The sequence below is a fragment of the Cyprinus carpio genome, chromosome B9, assembly GCF_018340385.1.
Source record: "Cyprinus carpio isolate SPL01 chromosome B9, ASM1834038v1, whole genome shotgun sequence".
Classification (NCBI taxonomy): Eukaryota; Metazoa; Chordata; class Actinopteri; order Cypriniformes; family Cyprinidae; genus Cyprinus; species Cyprinus carpio.
Window position 1 is genome coordinate 29,454,389 of NC_056605.1, and position 25,238 is coordinate 29,479,626.

The 25,238-nt window shown below is 34.7% G+C and overlaps 1 protein-coding gene across 1 annotated transcript in view; it reads left to right on the forward strand.

Moving 5' to 3' along the window:
• Positions 1–6,063: 6,063 nt before the first annotated feature.
• Positions 6,064–25,238, forward strand: part of LOC109068912 (cysteine/serine-rich nuclear protein 3-like) — a 49,628-nt gene continuing 30,453 nt past the window's right edge. Inside the window, exons 1-2 of the mRNA XM_042731855.1 lie at positions 6,064–6,235; positions 7,731–7,762. Coding sequence (XP_042587789.1) covers positions 6,233–6,235; positions 7,731–7,762 — 35 coding nt within the window. The 5' untranslated portion in view covers positions 6,064–6,232. The remainder of the gene's footprint in view (positions 6,236–7,730; positions 7,763–25,238) is intronic.

The following is a 25,238-nucleotide window of genomic DNA, read 5'->3' on the forward strand; positions in this document are numbered from 1 at the left end:
TTAATTAATCATGCAGTACAAATATGCAATGGTCAACATTTAAAATAGTAGTATGCTACACTAGTGCGGTCACATGACCTCACTTACATGTACAGTATGTTTAATTTCATGAGATGTTATCATTCTGAATCCAATCTTAGTATATATATATATATTATATATATATAATATATATATATATATATATATATATATATATATATATATATATATATATATATATATATATATATATTATATTATATATTATTTTGTAGTTTATATACATTTTTTCAAGTACACTGGCCAATATGCGGCCAATTGAGAACATTTGATGCATTAAAAAAAATTGCACACTGTGCACAGTATACTAACTATAAAATAAATAATGAGAGTAATATTGTAGTACACAATTGCAAATACAGCCATGATGTGTCAAATGCAGAGCCAGTGACAAGTTCACAGACCAGCAGAGGGCCTAACAAATCATCCTCAGAGCTACACTGACAAAGCTTTTACTTAGTGAAACCATAAAACCTGTTATAGCTCCCATTAAAGTAAAGCTACACTATAAAGCACTTACAGTTAAGCAACTGACGTGTCCCCATAAATTATTTTCTAACAGTTAAGATGCATGTCAGAAACGAGTTCAAAAGCGAGTCTCCAGTGTCATTGCTAGTCAGGGACACACGTGAGCGCTGGCAGCACTGTTGCTAGGCATTACCTCGGCTGGCACAGGTGCGCTTTCGTACTGTAGGTATTATTTTTAGCCACAGTGAAATCAAAGGAGAGACACTTTTCGCACGCTCAAGGTCCCAAGCAGATTAAGTATGCCAGCCTGAATGTCAATTTTAAACAAAGGTAATTGGAGAGCGGCGCAGTCGACCATGACCATCCACACAAGTGTGGCTATACTGTTCCTTTCAGTTCAACAGATGAAATGTGAAATGAAAAGTTTGCTTAAAAACTGGCTGTAAACATGCTTCATGCTGGAACTATAATTATGAGGCGTCACACAAAATGTGAATTTTTATTTTAACGAGGCTGATTTGCATAAAATAATTGGGGGCAATGTCCACTAGTGTTTAATGAAATTTACAGAACATTTCATTCTCTGACTGGATGAGCGACAAGTCACAGTAATGGCTATAAATGCACATGTGTAGACGCACACTCTATATTAATAAGCACAATTGTGACATTGCTTGGCAACTGTTACAGCCTACAGTTATACTGAAGAACTTTAGCAAAATAACTGTTTATTCTGATTATTAATCATACATTTATTATTTATTATAAGACAAGCATTTCTATTATTACTGTAAACACCAGGGACAATCACACCAATAACAATAACGACAGCGATTACTATAATAATGGTACTAATTCTTAATCTTCAATAATCACTAATAATTCAATAATCTTAGTAGTTTTATGAGAACAGGAAAGTCATTTATATTTATGCATTTAGCAATGTATTTATCTTAAAGCAATTTACAATTATAACAATAATTACACCAGTATATAGGCTGAAGAACAATAAGAACATTGACAGCCAATCAGAATCCACTTAAATTCAAGAGTATTTAAAGTTGCAGACGACAAAACTGCAACTCACTCATAATAAACAGAACATTATTGTACATTGGTGTGGATGCTAATCATTAAATCCATTTTTATGGATCATTCTTGGTGTGAAAGGACCTCAAGATTTCTATGCAGAATCACATTTATTGTAGGTTTTCCATAAAAAAAAAATCTACTGGTAAACACGATTATTCAAATAAACAAGTTTTTTGTAAATTCTCTTCTTTTCTTGATTATCTTGAGTTAGGAGGTTGTTAACAGAAGAGAAGGGAATTTACAAAATAGATGTCAATGTCTTCAAAACCCGAAATAATGTGATACCATTCGCATAATTCATCTCCAGTAGCCTTTTAAAACTCCAATCCCTTTGGCTCAAATTGAACACTTAAGTATGTCTGAAATAAATGTTTTATGTTTGATTAAAGCATTAATCCTCAATTAAACCCTGCCTTTAAAGAACTAGACGTGAAGGGCAGTGCATTAAAGTACAGCCGATGCTTCAGAGCTGTCAACAGCAGCGAATAAAAGGTTTAAAAGAGCATCACCTCTAGAGTAAACTGAGAAACCTCATGACCTTACATATAATAGGGCTGTCACATCATGTTATACATGTATCTAAGCGGTGTGACCTATAGAGCCACCGCTGTTCTCACAGTGCTACAGCAAAGTTAACAAGACAGGACAATTACATTAGACAATTCAACAATAATTCAACAATATCACACATTCGGTCATAGCATAGCATAGGCACCAGGCAGCAAGTACTGTAACAAGTCACTTTTTTTTTCACTTTAAAGAATTTGACCCTCTAACTCTAGCACTCGCTATTCTATTTCTTAATTAAAAAAAATAATAATAATACTAGCTTCTCTAATCTTTTTGTATTCTATCTATTTGTTTTCTTTTTATTTATTATACAATTAACAAAAGCAAATTAGGCCTCAAACACTAGCTTGCTCCATTCTTTTTCTATTCTATATGTTTTCTTTTTATTATATGATTTAAGAGAAACCCTCTCCGAGCGATCATGAAACGAGAGAAAATACAGACGCTCTGCTGCCCTAATAATAATAATAACAATAATAAAACGCTTCTTGTTTTAGGCAGATTCACACAGCTCCACTTCCATTCGTGAAAGAAAAAAAAATCCGCTCTAAAAAAAATATGGGCCTGTTCCATCCATACAGCACCAGGAACACCACAGAAATGCAATCACATGACCCATCTCTATGTTAGTCACATGATTTTATCAATTCGAAACGTTATTTTTAATCATATTTGTAACGATAGTTACAGTAAAAATAAAATACATACATTAAAATATTAAGGACATACTTTTATATGAATTATTAATTTACAAAAGCCATACAATTTTAACAAATTAATTAACAAAAATCATACAGTTTTGAAATTAAAGTCTTAAAGTGTGTGCTTTACCAAGTCATGACAATGAATTTAAGGCGTAAAGGCATATTTTATACTGGTGTAAAAATAGTGTGTATTTGTGGCATACTGTAAAATTAGCCCTGGATTGGAAAGGTTCAACAAAAATGCAAACCAAAAAAAACTGACACAACTAAAGTCAGTGTAAATTGGCATTCCCAATCCATGTTACTTGCATCACTTTATTTCCAAGTAAAACAAGTAAAATATAGACTGGAGCTTTGATTTAACCATCAGAAGTAATTGAATTGTGAGGGAGGGGATGAGAAAATATTATAGGAGTTTATAGAATAGAATAATAGAAGTTATTAGCCTACATTTACAGTCTGTTTTTGCACAATGAGAATGTGTAGTAAAAAGGTATCAGGGTCAATTGTAATTTCATGTTGACTTCAACAATTATGTATAACAACCTGAATAGCTTTTACATAGTTTCACAGCAAGTTAGTCACGAAAAGTCTGGCAGCAGGTTTTCTTCTGAAGGAATATTTACACCATACGATTGCAGCTGGGTCCATATTATACTCCATGTATATCTCTTGCTGAAATAAGTCTGCTGAAGCCACCAACTGTTTTATATTTTCAAAGTACTGAAATATTCAACTCATTGCTAGAATATGTGATGTCTTAACTGAGATTGAATCTTCAGTAATATTGTTGATGAATATCAAGAAGTAGGTTTATGTGCTGTAAGTGCATTATGATTATTCTGGAACATGACTTTCTCTTCATTATTTCACTTTTACATGAACATACACCGTATGTTTTTGTTTGATTGTTTTTTGTACAAATCGGCAAACAAATGCTTTGAAAATAAGTACATGTCATGCCAGTTTGACAGTAAATCTCCTGAAGATGGCAATGCCTTTTTTAAACACTTACAGCGAAATCAATACAGCGAATATAATAATCTTATTTTAACTCAGATTGCAGTAAATCATTTTCACATTCCCAGCACTTTCTGTCCGTTCTCTCTTCCTGTTTATTGCCTCAGGTTTCTTGTTACACAGTTAGACCTGTCAGATCTGTTTTGTGTCATCATCTTTGCTCATGGGAACTCATTGCATTTACAGTTTAACTATTTTAAACTGTAAATGCAAAGTGACTGATCACTTACTAGATCCAGGGGCTCGAGGTTAAGAGGTTAACAGGATAATACAGTGACTTTAGAATTATTTACACCAAGATTCAATCCATTTAAAACAGCAGGAGATCAGCTGTGTGTAACTGGCATCATAGCTGCATCAATCACCATAATCAGCATAAAAGCTCCTGAGCACAGCAGATTAAAATGACTCAATTACTGCGTGCCATTTATCTTCCAAATCTTTTGATAGCTGCTCTTCACACTAAATCCTACGCTGGGAATTCGAGTCAATTGGAGTATATTGTTTATGGATTAGTCACATGGCACCTAAACCCCAAATCAGCTTCCATTACACTATAATCAAATAAATTAAATTGAAATCAAATAAAAAAAAAAAAAAAAAAAAAATTCGAGAACCATAATCATATATTACTTACCTAGAAATTTCATGATTTTTATTGAATATCTTAGTTTAAGCAAACAGAGCGCTAAGACAAACACAAGCATCTGTACTTGATATACTCTTATAGTTTTTTATACATATTTTGAATTAGATTTCATTTATTTTAGATTTTCTATTTTTTACTGTAATTTTAAGTAATTTTGTCATTTTTACTATTATTTTTTTAAATATATAGATATAGTTTTTAGTAATTATATTTTGTTTTAGTTTATTTAGCTGTTTTAAAACCTCAAGTTAAACTAAATAAAAATTAGAAAATTTACTTTGGCAGTTAACTTGGCAATATACAGAATCTAGTTTGATTACGACCATACGTATATAGTTTTATTTTAGTTTACATTAAACTGTTTATGGCGTTAATTTGAATTATTTAAATTAACACTGATTTAATTTCCTCATACTTAGGGTTACTTATTTGAACAAACCTCTTACCGAAAGTGTTCGGATACCTCAAATCATGTGGCTTGACCTGAAAAACTGAAAAGCCTCATCAAGTGATCATAACATAACCGGGCTTTGAACCACCAATAAATAAATAAATTCATTAATTAATTAAAACTACAATATTTGGTGCATTAAGTTACTGGCACATTACATGTGGAAATATACTTAAAAAAAAAACTTGTCTGTGCAATTCTCAAAATCTGCCACTAGATGTCAGTATTTAACAACCAGTAAAAATGATCAGAAAAGTGGCACAGTCAGAATGAAATAATGTCACATCTTGATCAAAAGTTTGTCAAGTTAATCAAAATGTACACTGAAATAAAGAAACTTAATGAACACATAGCTACAGGTGCTTATAGTTCACTGATAATAAATATCTTTCTTTTTCATGAGTTATATTAAACGATGCATTGTTTTAATGTTATATTATTTTAATTCTTTTTATTAATGTTTTATTTGTATTTATTTTATGTCTTAGACGGAGGCTTTATTAGTTTTCTTTATCAACTAGGTGCAGTGGAAATGTCAAACAGTACCATCATAAGAATCCTGTTCTTAAAAAGGTTCAAATATTTATTTCACTAATTTATTTATATCTTGTTGAATGCACGAGTTTACCTTTCCAAGCGGGTCAATTTCATAACGCCCTACACAACGTATTTATGATCAATATCCCGCACAATCCCATTTGAACACACACACCCACGTGTTTTTACGGGGAACAATTAAATTGGCCGAGACCCAGGAGACAGAGCGGCCTGAGAAAACCATGAATCCCCTCGGAAGACACTTGTGTGGCTCTCTAGTGGCCGCTGGCTCAGATTCAATTCCCACTGCAGCTACTTTACGAATCCAACTACGGGGAAGACCTGCTCCTTAATATTCAAGAGCAGAGCCGAGCCATTGGACGGTAACTATAGAACGTCAACACTGCCTACTTAATATTCATGCGCCAGGCGTTCTCCATTGGAAGGTAGCTCACGAGCGTCAGCACGACCTAATTAATATTCATGAGCTCAGCCTTGGCTGTAGTAGGATCGGTAGTTTGAGGGCTCGCTTGCACCATTGTTTCTTCTGTCAGAGGTGTAGCTGCGGCAGATGCCGGTCGTTCCTCTGTAAAGCTAGCCGTAAAATCTGCGATGCGCGTATGATTTTATCTGGCGCGTACAGTATATGATGAAAGAGGCGGCAGCGTGCGATCATCTGACGGTGATTTATCAGTATGAATGGTAAGTCGCACGTTTATTCTCTATTGTCAGTTTTGAATGGACGCGATAACGGAGTGACGTGAGCGGTGCCTGTTCCCATACATTCATAAAGCGCTTTTAAACGCGTCTTCTTCTCTGTTACAGACTGCAGGAATTAGATATCGATCGATATTATTATTTTTCTCTCGATTATGTGTAGCTAAGTGTTTGATAATTTGCAGAAATGATTTTTAATTATTGAATTAATTCTGCCTTTAATTCGGTTTTTACTAATTAGTTGTGCACTACAACACTGAAAATTAAAATAATACTTATTATTATTATTATATATTATATATATTAATAGATATAGTCACTGTCAGCTATTTTGTCCAAAAATGATGAATGCACTTTTTCTGTGATGAACAATTTCAATTTGTATTCTGTATCCACTTCCTATTTAGGTGCTTAATGTAACAATAAAGAGAGAGAAAATAAAATCAATCCAAAAAAAAAAAACAAAAAAAATTTATTTATTTATTTTTATTATTTTTTTTAAATGTTGGCATAATCAGTTTAATCAGTAAGCAATTTTGTTTTAATATATTGTTAGATAATATAATATAGAAATATATATTGTAAGCAAACAAAAAGTTGTGAACTAACATGCAGGAATACATTTTTTGTCGTTTGGAGGAAATAAAAGCATAAAATAGGAAATGATATCACAGAGAAGACCCCTGTAGACCCTCAGGACTGTCAGTCTATATATGTAACATTACCTGTGATTAAATAATAATGAAAATAACAGATAAAGTAGGAAAGTGTATACATCGTTGACTTCACTATGAATGTGAAGCATATATATATATATATATATATATATATATGTGTGTGTGTGTCTGTGTGTGTGTGTGTGTGTATATAAAGAGTTCATCTGCAAAAACAGAACTCAAAAAAAATCAAATTTTCAAAAATCATGTTTTTTCATTGTGCATTCCAATTAATCAAGCTGCAGTTGGGTTATTTAAAAAAAAAAAAAAATGCTAACACAAGAAAAACAACATATAATAATAAACATGATTTAACATTGAGTTATCTGTTTTTGCAAATAAACTCAATGATGTGTGTGACCCCTCTCACAACCCTGTTCTCCTGCCACTGAAAGTCAGTGAACCGGAGCTCCAGAGAGGAGGCAGGCTGCCATCGCATCTCTCCCTGAGAATGTGCAGCTGTGTCAGGCAGTGCTCTGCTTTGCCCCCTCCCCTGGGAACACTCCCCTCAGTAATGAGGCAGCATTCATAAAGGGTCCGTGTCGGCCCACTCTACTGCCAGTGCTGTAATGGCTGCTCTTACCCATTACTGAAGAGAGAGAAAAAAAATAATAAGCAAGCAAAATGATGGCTTTTAAAATTGTTAGATTAAATACGGGTTGCAATCATGCTGAACTCTTTTTCCCTATACAACCGTAACATTATTAATGGTTTTAATGTACAGTTGTGGTTTTAATTCACCTTCATTATTTATTTTTCTGCAGAATATTAGATCCTGTCCCATTCTGTATTCAAGGTAAGAGAACAGACTTTTTATTTTATTTTATTTATTTATTTTGGTGGGGGGGGTGTTCTTGGCTCTCAAAGTGGTTTGTGATTACTGTATATTATTTGCTTGGTTAAAAATAGAGCACATCTGCCGTGACAGCCATGCATCAGTAATATCACTGATGCACATTTAAGCATTTAGCAGAAGCTTTTATCCAAAGTGGTTTACAGGTTTCACTGGGAATCAAGCCCAGTAACATAAAAGCTCCTGCATTGCTCATGCAAATTGGATATCAATACAATAACAATTTTGCTCGATTTTTATGAAAACAACCAGTTGTTCTGAGGTCTCTTTAGCTCGAGATTGATCATGCATTCATTGAATTCAGCTGATTTGATGCTTATAATGCCTCTGCTCAGATTAATAATTGATGAGGGTCATCAGTCATTTGTCTTTCTGGTGAAAAGCCCTCAAGTCAACATGAAGTCACAGTTTGCAATCCATTTTAGCTCTGTGATGTGACACATTTTTAAGTGAAACAGGATACTGTAGGAAAAGTAAAGGTTGGGATTATTTTATTTTATCCCCTGCAACATAATTGCTGATTAAAATCCAATAGCTACTTGTTTCTTACTAATTTTGGGTGCTGATTGCAGAAATAGTGCCTGTTTTGCTCTGCATATTACTTTCTCACAAAATATGATGCATTTCATAGCATTTTGTGTTTTCAACAAACATTTATAAGGTGAATAAGTCTTGTATCTTTATCTGCAGAAAAACTGCCAAAAAGACATGGTTCCTGTCTTTCTTTGAGCCAGATTACAACTCTTTGTTCAGTTCCCAGTCGGTTTGCACATGAATGATTCTGAAGACATTATTTTATGCCTCAGCATCATCAAATTAGGTGACATAGATATTTTTGCAAATCAGCAGAGATTTGATTTTTGTGAATTGATTGGATTGTGAAATGGCTTTAAAGGCAGCTCTGATTCATTATCCTGTCATATGTTAAATTTGCGGAATAAAATCACGTCTGTTAGACTGATTGTTCATCCGTTGCTCACTAGAGTGAGATTGTAGCTGGCTTGTAGTCTGCAGAGACACGCATGGCGTAACTGTGTGACAGTTTAACTAATTAAAGACTGTAGCAGTGTGAGCCGGAGAAGGTGTTATTGGGAAAAGATTGGTCCGTAGAGGCCAAGCTGCATTCAATATGAGAGAGAGAGAGAGAGAGAGAGAGAGAGAGAGAGAGAGACTGTGTGGGTCTAAATCTGCCGCTGCAGCTTGTTATGAACTTCCTTTGTTGCAAATCTACCAGCTTCTTTTGACATCAGGAAGAGACCAGCTGAGAATGGCAGCACTGCACAGCATGAGCAAACACACACACACACACACACACACACACACACGCACACACACACACACGTTGAGAACATATAGGCGTAATCATTTTATAGTGTACAAAATGTATTTATATTCCTGTTTCCTCATTGGGAAAAAAAATGTCTACACAAGATTAAAAAATACTACTGGTAGTATTGTCCTTGTGGGGAGGTTTGGTCCCCATAACATAAAGGAAAACCAGGACTACACACACAAAATTTTTAATGGACGATAATACAGGACTGAAAGACTGAAAGAGCAACCGGAGCCTAAAGACCATATTATGTAAAAATCTGACCTAGCAACCACAGAGAACACCCTAGCAACCACATAACAATGTGCTAACAACTGCTCAGAAAAACGCATGTGCATGGCAACTGCTCAGAAAACCACAACTGTGTGGCAATAACCTAGCAACCACCCAGAACACGCTAAAAACTGCATAGCAATGCCCTAGCAACCAACCAGGACACCCTAACAACTGCATAGCAACATGCTAACAACTGCATGGCAATGCCCTAGCAACCATCCAGAACACCTTAACAACTGCATAGCAATGTGCTAAAACTTCATGGCAATTCCCTAGCAACCACGCAGAACACCCTAACAACAGGACCGCCCCCCCCCCCATCTGAGGGTTGTCCCCCTAAAAATATAATTACAAACCACTCTTTCTATTGTAAATAATATAATGGACATATACTTAAAATTATTGTGTACGTTATACTTTTAAAGGCCTCCTGTAGCGAATCAATGCATGGCAATGCCTTTGCAACAACCCAGAACAACCTAACAACTGCATATCAACAAGTTAACAAGTGTGTAGCAACATACTAACAACTGCATGACAATGCCCTGGCAACCACCCAGAACACCCTAGCAACCACACAACCAACATGTTGTTAACAACCACTCAGAACACTTAAGTAACTGCATGGCAATGTCCTGGCAACCACCGAGAACACAGTAACTGCATAGCAATGTGCTAACAACTGCATGGTAATACCTTGGCAACAACCCAGAACACCCTAACAGCAGCATAGCAACATACTAACAACTGCATGCCCTAACAACCGGATAACAACACACTGAAAACTGCATGGAAATGCCTTAGCGACAACCCAGAACACCCTAACAACCACTTAGAACACCTTAGCAACTGCATAGAAATGCCCTAGCAACCACCTAGAATACCCTTCCAACTGAATACCAATGTGTTGTTAACAACCACTCAGAACACATTAGCAACTGAATGGCAATGCCATAGCAACCACCCAGAATACCCTAACAACCACTCAGAACACATTAGCAACTGAATGGCAATGCCATAACAACCACTCAGAACACCCTAACAACTGTATACCAATTTGTTAACAACCAGAACACATTAGCAACTTGATGACAATGCCCTAGCAACCACACAGAAGAGCCTAGTAATCGCATGGCAACCCAGAACATCCTAACAACCTTATAGCGACGTGCTAGCAACCACTCAGAACACCTTAGCAACAGTATGGCAATGAGTTGGCAAAATAGTCAGGACTCATTCTTCTGTTCTAGTATTCTTCTGAGTGGGAATGAGGACATTTCATCAGGGTTTGTTTATCCTCTGGGAACATTTGCTGAAAATCACAAAATCTGCCCACACAGTCTTACTGTATATACAGTCTTACACACTTTCACCTTCAGGAATATATATTCAATAACATCATGCACACACATTTCAGGAAATAGTTCCTCCTAAAATAGAAATGTCATTACTCACATACAGTCTTGCTGATCCTACATTACATGAGATATTTGATAGAAAGTCTACGCTGCTCTTTTCCATGTAACAAAAGTGGATGGCAATTTATACTGCAGTTAAAAACACAAAAGCAGCATAATAATTTCACAAAAGGTGATGTTTTGTAAATTTCATTCAGTCTTCTGAAGTCTTATGGTAGATTGATGTGAACAAAATTCATAAATCTGGATTAAAAAATAATAATAATAATAATATATATAGACAGACTGACTGATTGATTGATTGATAGGTAGATTGGTACATTATTGTAAATTGTAGCCTGTTTCTGATTCCAAATTACATAACGATGATTTTTATTCATTACTTTACACATTTTAGGTAAAATAATCAGATTACTTTTTGATTACTTGTGACCTAACTCATTCATCACATTAATTTCAGAAAATACATTCATTTTTTTTTTGTTATTAGAACACCATGAAGTGCAATAAACATTACATTTCGTGAAGGTTTCCCAAACTGGGGTTCATGAAGAAACTGCAGGGGTTTGGTGAGTTTAATGAAAAGCTAATAATTAATGAAATCATAAAAATGTAAAAAAAAAAAAAAAAAATGAAAAAAAAAAAAAATTAATTATAAAATTATTAGTATAAACAATAATCATTTTGTTTACCTGCATGTAATGTGATCATTAACTAACATCAGAAAACCCAGTGAGCATGAAAATGTGTTACTTAATTATTAAATTAATGCCTTAAAATCACGGGTGGTACTTCAAGTAAGTATATTAGGTAAAACAGGTCTGATTGACAAAAAATTTGTGAATGCCTGCATTACATTTAAATAAGAAATATCATGGCTTTGTGCATTTTAATGTGTTTGAAAGACAAAAACCTTCCAAAGGCATAGTAAAACATTGTTAAATGATAAAATAATCCAAATAAAATTTTATATATTCATCAGTAGTTGATGCAATGCTGAAATTTTGAGAAAACACGTCTTAAAATTGAAATGATCTTTGTAAATCCAGTGCTCAATGACTGGTCTTTGTGTGAAAGTCCACAAAACTGGAAGACTTTCTGAATGTATGTAAGCGGTAGGCTGTTTTAGAAATAAAAATTAAAAACATGAAAAATAATTATGGATAAGCAATAAATTATGAAAAATGTAATGCTATTGTGTGAATAATTTGTAATCAATAAAAAAGTTACTTTAGTTTGATTACAAGTATTTTGAGATGTAGGGCAATATAACTTTTTTGGAATCTGATTACATAATCCAGATTACATGTAATCAGTTAATACACAGCACTACAGTATATACTGTTTATATATATATATATATATATATATATATATATATATATAGAGAGAGAGAGAGAGAGAGAGAGAGAGAGAGAGAGAGAGAGAGAGAGAGAGAGATACACACACACATACTGATTTTTGCACTGATATAAACACTAACTAGACTGAATTTTAACAAATACTGATTGAGAAACCGAACAGTGTCACAAATGACAGTAATGAGAAAGATCTCACTGAATAGTGACTTACGTTTTGGTGTTTCAAGGAAGAAAGAAACTGATACAGCTTTCATTGACACAAGGATGTGTAAATGTTGACAGTTTCCATGTCTTGAGTGAACTATTGCTTTAATCACGACTCCTGCACATTCAAACGCAGCAGAGCCGAGCACACAAGCCGACTCTCTTGCCTACACACCTTTCAGATGTTTTCAGATTATGATCCAAGAGCTTCGGTGTTCATACCACTCCTGACTGCATCTGTTTATCCTTTCAATCTTCCCCGTGGGAACATGATTTAATTACTCTATATGACACACTCAAAGGACACGGCAACATTTACAGAATGGATTTCCAGTCTGCTAGGAGAGGCTGATTAAGCTGGGTCATTTGAATAACTAAATCTTCCATGCATGGCTCTAACCCGTGCACAGATGGCAATGCTGCCAGAGCACCGGATCCCATCCGTTAAAGATTCACAGGAGAGGTGGCGCGCCGTTTTCCCTGATAACAGCCCAGCGTTCTGTCTCTCTCCGCATGACGTCTTCACACATGCACTTACATGCATGCAGCCAAATCAATTTGCTTCCCTTTTGTATAGGAATGGCTGAAATGTGCATGTGCATGTAAATGTGACCTGGCAATCTCTTTATATGGACTTGTATGACAGCTTGTAAAAGGTCAGGGAAGTGTCCTGCCCCGGTGGAAGAGGAAAACCAGCAGCCTGCAGACAGACAGAAGCGCCGGTTTGATCGATGAGCCCGCTTTGTACTATAACATGCATGCATGCCTTCAGGAAACGGACCGAAAAGGGAAGAAAAACAGAGAGCGGGAGAAAGAACGGCCTAATCTGTTTCTGATATACAGAGCAAATGCAATGAGGAGAAACAAAGCTGATTCCAGGCTGCTGGCTGCAGCAATACTGTGGTAGTGAAGTGAATCATACAGGGTGGTTCTGGGCTGTGTTTTTATAGGCACGGGTCCATCCTTATATTTAAGTCTCTGATATGGGAACTCTTTCAGATGCATAGTATATTACACTGCACCGCTAATGCAGGACTGAGCCTGTTGGGCCAGTAGTTCAGATTTGTACTGACCCAGCAAATGGCTGATTTTAGCATCATATTTTTATGTGCCAGTCAATCAATCAATAAAAATAAATACATTTTGATAGATGCAATGTGATTATTGATAGATTACTCAATAATCACATTGCACTGATTATATGACTGTTAAGAACAATTTTTAGGCCTGTAACATAAGTATGAGAACTAAAATCCTTCTAGATACATAAGCTTGATTATTCATTGTTATGTATGTATTATTGTGATATATCTGCACCTATGGCCAATTTTCTCAGGTCAACTAATGTCATGACAGAGCAATGAACCTGTTTGAACTTGTTTTTAGAATGTTTAACTATTAACCTCAACACAACAGTATGTGCATGCACTGCATCGAAAGTCAAATTTTTGTGCTTTTGTAAAATCACTGTAAGATACAACTTCTCATTCATACTGAGTTATCAGAGGTGAAGTGACTGGACATTGAGAACAGTTCATTTCACTGTCATTGGCATGCGTATGCCATTCCTTTATACACTGAGCATGCATTTAAATATTCAAATAGAGCAGTCTGTCATTATAAACTAGAATCAGCCCATCTCTGTTTTTTTAATAGTGCCATCAGTTGAACTGAGATACTCATTCAGTCAGTAGAAGCTTTTTGTTGGTGACAGAATGACTCTTAGAGATCAATTAGAGACGAGCAGTGTTTGATGCGTCTCATCAGTCCGACTCTCTCTCTCTCATATGCCGAGATTTAGCCATGACCGGTTGCCATGACGCCTGTATGGAATGTTCAGTCCATGTCTTGCCTATTATGAGTCTAAGGGAGAGCGCACTGCTTTTTTCTGAGTGAACATCACGCAATTACATGGCATAAAGAGCAAACAAACATGCACACAAATGAAATGATGGATAATATGTTGCGGTGACCCGCTGCTCTTCCATTTCCTGTGCAGCGAGTGATTTGATGCTTTCATACAGCGTGTTTGACTTCCGCGTGATGTGGCATGAGGGTTATTGATTGAGTAGCAATGCCCGCGTGCATTTCACTGTCAGCTCTCAAAAACCTCCATCAAACATCACTTCTTGCCTATGGATTTAAACAAACTCTTAACCCCAAACATTCAACTTTCTTGCGTCGTTTACGGTATGGACATTAAAGATGACTTAAATTTTGCGGATCATTGAGGAGAGGTGTGCTATTGCGTAGCAACATTGTTGTCTATAGCAAATCAGACAAACCTGCCTTAAAGTAAAATAATAATAATAATAATAATAACAATAAGTATATATATATGCATACATACATACATACATATATATACATATATATATATATATATATATATATATATATATATATATACACATATATATATATATATATATATATATATATATATATATATATATATATATATATATATATATATATATATATATATATATATATATATATATATGACCCTGGACCACAAAACCAGTCTTAAGTGTCAATTTTTCAAATTGAGATTTATACATCATCTGAAAGCTGACTATTTCATTAGGATCTGACAATATTTGGCCGAGATACAACTATTTGAAAATCTGTAATCTGAGGGTGCAAAAAAATCTAAATACTGAGAAAATTGCCTTTGAAATTGTCCAAAGAAGTTCTTAGCAATGCATATTACTAATCAAAAATTAAGGTTTGATAAATTTACAGTAGGAAAGTTACAAAATATCTTCATGGAACATGATCTTTTCTTAATATCCTAATGATTTTAGGCATAAAAGAAAAATCGATAATTTTGACCTATACAATGTTTTTATGGCTCTTGCTACAAATATACCCCAGCGACTTAAGACTGGTTTTGTGCTCCAGGGTCACACACACACACACACACTATACTTTCACAAACACATTTTTCATATACTTAATTACATAATATTAATTCCATTGTTTTTTATCATCTTCATCTATATTTTATACATCTTATAACATTATTATTAGTAGTAGTAGTATTTATGTAGTTCTACTTCAGGGTTATTATAGTTAATGAAAATGTAAACTGCAATTAAAACCTTTTAAAATAAAATATTATATATATATATATATATATATAGCAATTTAGTTTAATTTGATGTACTAAAAAACTAATACTAAAAAAACTATGAAGACATATGAAACAACCCCAAAAAGTACTAAAAATTATAGATTAAATTTTTATTAAAATTAAAACTGAAGAAAAAAAACCTGATTAAAATATGAATAAATATGATCTTAATGACACTAAAGTAACACTGCTCAGTTGTAATGCTCAAGGTCACTTTACAGACATTAAAGCAAAATAAATAAATAAATAAAAATAAGAAAAAAATATGCATATCAAAAAAAATTGAAATGAATAAACCTCAGAAGTACAACATAACAAGAAGGACATATTACAGAGAAAAAAAAAAAAGAGAATAATCAGATTTCCAAAGCAAATATTGAAGAGAAATGGGAAAACAGAATGGTAAAAGAGTAACTGACCTGGTGTCCATCTGTCGTCCTATGTAATCTAGCAACAACACAACAACCAACACACACACATAGCAACACCCTAGAAACCACCCAGAACACCTCAGCACTGTCTTTAGAAAATCTAAACCTCTAATTATTTGTGTTTCAGTGAGATCCTGCGGTAGCAGAACTCATGTTTTATAAACAGGAAGTTACGGAGTCTCATCACCTCTTGATCGGTCTAGAGTTAATTACGGCTCTTTAAGTAATGTTATTGAAATTCAATAGAGCAGCATCTAGGGCAATCATCATTAAAGGTGTGACAGTTTATCTCTGCGTCCTGAAGGCCATCACAGCGAATGTCACAACACAGACAGCTTTTGTTTTCAAGCATAAAAGTGATGCATTAATAAAACTTGTGCTCCCTCTTAACTATCCTACCTCTCATTCAGAAGCAGTCTGGTCAGGTTTATAGAACCTGCCCTAATTGCTATGTGCACAGCAGTGAAATATGTTTGTTGTTATTATATCATCTGTAAATGTTAATCTAACAGCCATCATGGTGTCAGTATATTGACTCTAATTTCTAATGTAGAATGCAAAGATTTCATTTCTGTCACTTCTGTCTGCATTTAGAATTACGCAAATAGGAAAATAAAATGAATCCGAGGCAATTTGTTTTGAATGCACATAAGCGAAGCTTGCTCAGAAGTATAGATCCGTTTCTCCTGATGTTTTTGGAGTAGGTTTTGTTGATAGAAAACAAGAGCGCTGTCCATTCATTGTGAAGCACGCAGTACACCACTTAATTAAATCGCAGCCTTTTGTGGTTTAATAATCAATTTTAATTGTGCATCTCTAATTATCAGAGTGTGGAATTACTTCAGTATGTCTGTTTGTACATGCAACGAGTGAGAGAGAGAGGGAAAAGAGAGGAAAATTTATCCAGATGAAGCATGGATGCTTTGAAGTTTATGATATGACGTAATCATTAATGTTATTTTCAAGGCATCATATTTTTTTATCAGTGCATTGACATGTTTTCCCAAACATGAAATGACACAGTAGATGGATGTAGAGTATCTGTCCTGCTTTCCATTTTTGGTCCTTAAAAGGCTTGTAGCACAAATAAAGATATATTTGCTATGGGCCATAACTGTCCGTTTACATTTTCACAATTCAATTGTATTAAATAGCCTGCATGTCTTTAAATTGACCTTTTTGTCATTGCATGTCATTTTATATATGTATGTATATATATATATATATATATATATATATATATATATATATATATATATATATATATATATATATATATATATATATATATACAGTATATAAATGACATGATGTTTATATAACTATAAAATACACAGTATTTAAATATTTTAGATAGATAGATAGATAGATAGATAGATAGATAGATAGATAGATAGATAGATAGATAGATAGATAGAGAAGGATGATGGTTGATGGTTAACTAAGTGCCACAAAGTTACACAAGACTAACCTTTAATTAATTACGTTCTGAAAATTTTGATTATCATCCAGTGTGGACAAATATTTCATGTTTAATCACTCTGACTGATAAATGGGTCTAGCACTGCTCATAATATATAAAATCTGTGCGTAATACTGCTTTTTGTCTGCACCAATCGCTATGGAAACCAATTTTAATATGACTGGAAAAAGCTGTACGGCAAGACAGTTGCCGTATGGTAATGTCTGCACTAGTGACAACCAAGCTGCAACAGTCAGTCCATCAGATACGAATGACTAACATGCTAATTGGCGCTGTCTGCTGCAGCTGGACCGATGCGCCAGTGACGTTAAAACTGGCAGATAATTTGTTATAAATCATAATTAGCCATCAGTTGTTAGCAAAGAGAATGTTAGTGTCCTCACCGCATCACAGTTTATGATTTACTGTTGATGTTTAGGACAGATCCAGACTGCCGCTGTGCATCTGTGCACATGAAGCACTAGGGTTGAGTGTGGATACATCATTCTCAGTCATTCTTTTATCCGGCGAGAATAGCTGCTCCTTTAGGAGGGTGTTCACGGTCTGCACTTGCATCAGTAGTGGTAGTTTGACTCAACTGTGCAGAGACTATGATGCAAACACAAAATCTCTAGATGTGCAGCAAAAAAAACGAGTCAAAAGGTCATGTGACGTCCATCATGCATCACCAGTGTGACTCAGACCCTGCATAATGTTCACTATACGTCACCAGCAGCAGTACTGCATCACAGCTGCAGCTAATACAGATCCCTTTCACATTTCACATCCATCCATCCATCTCCCTATCTCTCTATCTATCTATCTATCTATCTATCTATCTATCTATCTATCTATCTATCTATCTATCTATCTATCTATCTATCTATCTATCTATCTGTTTGTCTTTTTATTTATAGACCACAATTAAAACAATGCAAGGTTGACCAATGTGCTGTACAATTAACTAAGGGTAAAATAACAAACTAACAACAGCACATTAAAACAAGACCAAGATCTCAAAAAGGAAAAAGACTGCCACTGATAAATAAATAAGCAAATAAAACAACCATCACAGGAATAAACGAGAGCCACTTTGTTAGATCAATCAGTTGAGTCAAAAGCTAACGCTAATAAATATAGTCTAATTTTTTTTTTTTAAAGAGCCCAATGAAGGTGAAAGTCTAAGATATAAAGGCAAACCATTCCAACGCTTTGGGACCACTACTGAAAATACCCGGTCACCACTCAATTTTAACCTTGTCCTAGGGATGTCTAAAATCATCTAGTTAGATGACTTTAGATTCCTTTGGGGCTTGTGTACATGTAAAAGATCAGTTAAATAAGAGGGTGCCAAATTGTGTAAAACCTTAAGATAAGTAATTTAAAATCGATCCTGTAATGAATTGGAAGCCAATGTAAAATAGCTAAAATAGGTGTTATATGCTGGTGTTTACAGCTTTCTGTACTAATTATAAGTGAGTTAACAGCGATTGGCTCACACCCGCATACAAGAAATTACAGAGGTCCATTCTTACAAAGATAAAAGGCATGAATAAGTTTTTCAAAATTGCTAGATGAGAGAAACGGTCTACCTATGTGTAATATCTATCTGTCTATCATCTATCCATCCATCCATCTTTCTGTCCGTAGTCATGTCCGGCCGGCTATGGTTCTGTCAGTCTGTCATTCTGTCCGTCCATCTGTCATTCTGTCCGCTCGCCTGGCCGTCATTCTGTCTGTCCATCTGTTGTTCTATCTGTCTGTCCGTCAGTCCGTCATTCTGTCCGTCTGTCCGGCTGTCGTTCTGTCCGTCATTCTGTCCGGCTGTCGTTCTTATCTGCCCGTCCGGCCGTCGTTCTGTCCGTCCATCTGTTGTTCTATCTGTCTGTCCATCTGTCATCCTATCTGTCCATCCGTCAGTCATTCAGTCCGTCTGTCGTTCTGTCCGTCAACCTGTCGTTCTGTCAGCCTGTCCGGCCGTCATTCTGTCTGTCCATCTGTCATTCTATCTGTCCATCTGTTGTTCTATCTGTCCATCTGTCCGTCATTCTGTCCGTCTGTCCGTCGTTCTGTCCGGCTGTCATTCTGTTCGTCCATCTGGCTGTCGTCCTGTCTGCCCGTCCAGCCATCGTTCTGTCCGCCCGTCCAGCCATCGTTCTGTCCGTCCATCTGTCGTTCTATCTGTCCGTCCGTCCGTCGTTCTGTCCGTCTGTCCGTTGTTCTTTCCGGCTGTCATTCTGTTCATCCATCCGGCCGTCGTTCTGTCCGTTCATCTGTCATTCTATCTGTCTGTCCATCTGTCATTCTATCTGTCCGTCCGTCCGTCGTTCTGTCCGTCCGTCCGGCCTTCTGTCGTTCTGTCCGCCCATCTGTCGTTCTGTCTGTCCATGGTTCTGTCCGTCCGTCTATCGTTCTGTCAGTCCATCATTCTGTCCATCCGTCGTTGTGTCCGTCCGTTCATCCGTCCATCTGTCGTGCTGTCCGTCGTTCTGTCCGTCCGTCATTCTGTCCGTCCTTCTGTCCATCCGTCCATCTGTCATTCTGTCTGTCCGTCCGTCCATCATCCTGTCTGTCCTTCCGTAGTTCTGTCTGTAGTAGTGTGTGCTACTTTTAAAGTCCTTCTAATGTGAGACAGCTGTGAACTAATGATGAGATCTGATGAAAGACAGGAGATTGCAAATGATGATGTGTCCGGGCAGAGGATTATGGGAAAATGGAGTCCAGGGTGAGTGGTGAAAGGTACAGGGGTGCCCTCTAGCGGAGCTCATTCTATCTATCATTCTATCTATTGTTCTATATGTCTTTAAACATTAAAAGTTTTTGAAACTTAGTTCAAACAAGCCAATATTTAAACTTTGCTTTTCTAATTAAAATTTGAGTTTTAATTAAAGCCGGAATTAATTTCTTGGAATTTCAATTAATTTTTAAAATTCCAATTAGAAATGAAATTCTGCATCCCTACATTGATTCAAATGTAACACAAATATTGCCAGGAAGTTTTAGGTTCCCACAAGTCAGTAAGTATATAAATAAAGAAGAGCTAGACTTCAAAACAAAATCCACAATTAAACTTCTGGAATGCAATGAAACCCGGTGCGCGTCTCTCGCGGGATCATCCAGTGAGGTAATGCCTTGAAATGGTTCTGATGTTTGACAGAATCGGGTTGCAGGCAGCAAACTCCGCCGCCACTAGAAAGGGAACGTCATTAGACGCTCATCACTCTAAATGCCACATCTCTATCGAGGACGCCACAGCAACCACGCATCTGCCTAATATCCCAGATAAGAAACTGCTGCAGTTACACTTCTAATTAATACTGAGCAGCACCCTCATGAGTAAATCTTCCTCTGAGCGCTTTTTTTGTGGTAAACAATGAAGCGGGCTTGTTGATTATCAGCTGTCTGGAAACTCTGACTGTTCGGGTTGTTCAGTTCGACTGCGTTTCTCTGGCGTGAATGACGGTTTAGTCATCTTTGGGTGACACACACTCACTGTCTCAACCCACACAGACACCCGTCTAATTTTAGACTGCACGCACTCGGTTTGTGAGGTAGCTGCCAATCAGTGATGGAGGCCTCCGTTAGAGCTCTTACATGACAGATGCTGAATATTAGGCTAATTGTGTGCTGTGTGGTATAACATATGTGATCCACAAGTGATAAGGGAGTTATCATCTTACCGATGGAAGTTTTTATGTTGCGCATCAAGTATGGACACTTTTCACAGACTGTGATGACGCTCTTTTGACCAACATAATCAATCTCTCTGATTTTTACGTTTTGGAAAGTCATAGAAACACTTTCGTGGAATTTTTCTTTTCTTGGGGAAAATGAGAACGCTATTTGTTGTAGTTGTAGAATGCAACATCCGTGTATCAGAATAAAATCCTATTCATTTTCTGTAGAGGTTGAAAGATATTGTTTTTTGTGTTATTGATTATTTATATATTATTACGCTTAAGTGCAACCAATATGCAGAGCCAAATGTATTGGTTTTTTTTTTGGTTTTGTTTTTTTGACACAGTAACATCATTACTTGACTCTAAAATCGTATTAAGCAATATCAAAAAATCGAATAATTAATTAAAGCAACACATTAAAATATTAAGTTACTTTACTTTTGAATAATGTAGTTTCTTTATTGTTGCATACTAGATGGAACCAAACCAGATATTTAAGAACGAATAACCTTTAAATTGAAAAGGCGTGTATGTTGGTTAAAAAATATCAGGCAATAAATAAATAAATAAATACATACATAAAAAAATGTTAAAAAAAATTGCCATTAGATCTGAGGTGTTGTTATTTTAGAATTATTTATATACTATTATAGTACTTATTCATATTTTGAATAAGCATATTTTTATTTTAATTGTAGTTTAAATTTTAGTCATTTTATGTGCTTTTGCCATTTTTAATTTGCCATTAGTTTTAATCATCATATTTATTTAGCTTAAATTTTTTAAATTCTTAAAATGCATAAGGCAGTTTTTATAATTGAAAAAATTATTATAACTTTGGTAACACTTTTAACTCAATAAATTCCTAATTTACTGATTATTAATAGTTAGTAAGGTAGTTGTTAGGTTTAGGTATTGGGTAGGATTAGTGATGTAGAATAAGGTCATGTAGAATAAGGCATTAATATGTGCTTAATTAGTACTAATAAATGACTAATATTCTATTAATAATAAGCAACTAGTTAAGAGACCCTAAAATAAAGTGTTATCATAACTTTTTACTAAACTAATCATGTATCTACTCCAGTTTGTTGTTGAAATATAAATATTTATATTTAAGTTTAATTTCAGTTTTAATTCTAGTACTTCAACTTAATACTTTTAGTTTTGTCTAGAAACAATAATAATTAAATCCACATTCTACAATCAAACTAATCAAACTTTGAAAATAGGTTAGAAATAAAAACTTCTAAGATAATATTCTTTGGAAAACTACTATTAAATAATATTGTGTAAATTGCATTATCATACACATTTCTTTTATTTGTATCATCTTATTTAAATATACATATATATATATAATATATATATATATATATACACACTATATATATATATACATATATATATATATATATATATATATATATATACACATATATATATATATATATATATATATACACATATATATATATATACATATATACACATATATATATATACATATACACATATACACATATATACATACATATATACATATATACATATATATATATATATATATACATATACCCACATATATACATATATATATATATATACATACATATATACATATATACACATATATATATATATATATATATATATATATATATATATATATATATTTTTTTTTTTTTTTTTTTTTTTTAGATTTTTTAAAGAAGATATATTTAGGTGTTATTGGCATTAAAAAGTTTGAATAGCCCTACACCTTTCTAATTTTGCTTGGGATTTTCTTTTGAAGTGAGACGCAACAAATTGTTTATGTCTTTGTGCATTATGAACGAGACAATTTCTTTTGTACCAGAAACATAAACAAGAGCTGCTTCAAAGATTCTTCCAGACATCACACTGAAGCACTTTACATATGAAAATACCAGAAGATCTATTGGAGAAAGTGAATGAATAATGAGAGCCTGTGTGTGTGTGTTTGAGGCTTGCGTAGACCCCCGACACTCTCAGGCTCCCAGCGCTTGTATTAAAGATGAAAGCCTCGCTTGCTTTGCGAGGTGCTGTGCATCGCTGTCTGTCAGAGTTCTCGGCTTCCTCCAACTTTTCGGTGGCATGGGGGAAATACAGACATAAATAAAATATAGTTTTATGAATAATTCAGGTGTGCATTGTGATTGACACGAGGGTGAAAGTACCTGATTATGCCACAGACGTGCGTGATTGGAATGAGCTCTCGAGCAGAGCAGATCAGCCGAGCTGCAAAGTTCAAACTTCTTCTCTGCATCTCTGTAAGATCGAATTACAGCCTGAGTGTGGAAATCAGACATTTCCAATCAGTTCCTTCCTTTCGCTCTTCTGCCATTTTCAGCGTGTGGAAAATGTGCTTATTGAATTTGGCCTGTCTAGACCGCTGGTTCTCATCCTTTTGTAAGAACTGGACTCCCATCATCTTTCAGATCTTCAAGGATGGAGGCTCCTCGTGTTTTACACCCCACAACAACATCAAAAAAAAAAAATATCATCATTATAAAAAATAAAAAAAAAAAAAAAAATCCTTACATAATAAATATCATTAAATTAAACTATTTATAAATTATGGATTTTAATATTTTTTAAAAAATAATTTTAATGTAATAATTTATATGTTTTAATAAAATAATTCTATATTCTTTAAGAAATATATCTTTATAATAACATATTTGTGTGTATATATATATATATATATATATATATATATATATATATATATATATATCTTAAAATCTCACAATTATTAAGATAAATGTGTACATAATGACCATAGCTTTTGGTTATAGCTTATATAATTTAACAATTGAATTTAAATACATTTTTAAATGTCATTTTTTAAATAATATATTTTTCATATTTCAATAATAAATAATACCAATATAAATATTGATTTTAAATAATTATGAAGACTATTTTTGTTTGTGTCCTTCAAAAACAAGAGCTTTAACTGAAAGCTACCTTTATCTTTAGTAAGATTTGTAAGAAATAGACACACATTTCATGAATAATCACTTAAATTTTCAAGTTATCACTACTGTGATGTCAAATAAGAGTATACGTTCTTGATTTATACAGTTTATTTGTCCATAACAGGGTGGACATTTTAAGTCAGTCTGACTAATTGCTTTACAATTATGAATGCACTGAGACATTTGCAGATCTTATTACTGTATGCAAATGCATTAGTTATGCAACAGAACTATTGAAGCACAAGTAAAGAATCAATGCACACTTATTTCACACTTCACCCAGAAATTGTTTATGTGAGATGTTTTTATCTTCAAAACGTTGCTTTCAGCTGAGTCCTCTATCCATCATAATACTTTCTCCAATAAAACAGTCATCTTGTCTGAATCAGGGGAGAAATATGCACAGATCAAGCACAGTTTACCAGTGAAAACTGTCTAAAAAACAGTTCTAAATTAATATGTTGGTGGATTTTGATGCCACATGACAACAGGGGAAGGAGTTTTTCACTGTAGGAAGCGTTTTTATGGATTTGTATTTGGCCAGAAGTGATGGTTTTACATTAAAATGTCTTAACGATTGATTTGTTTCTTACAAACACGCAGCTTTTGGCTTCATAAGATGTCAGTTGATGGACTGGACTGCTGTGGATTACTTGTGGATTATTGTGATGTTTTTATCAGCTGTTTGGACTCTCATTCTGACGGCACCCATTCACTGCAATAGATCCATTGGTGAGCTTGTGATGTAAAGCTACATTTCTCCAAATCTGTTCTGATGAAGAAACAAACCCATCCAAAGCTTGGATGGCCTGAGGTTGAGTACATTTGTCAGCAAATTTAAATTTTTGGGTGAACTATTCCTTTAAAATGAGAACACATGGCTTATAGCAGTGGAATTTGGGCGAGTTTGACATAGAAAGCGGTGGTTTCAAACACAGATCCTGGATCAGATTCCATATGCCAGTCATTTGAGTTCACAGCTTCAGTTTGCACACAGCGACTGATGGAAGAACAGTGTGTTTTTTCCACTGCTGTTCTGGAGAAGATCAATGCGAGCTGCAGCAGTCGGCTCCGTGTGCTGGGTACTGAATAGCAGCCAGATATGTCTTTCTT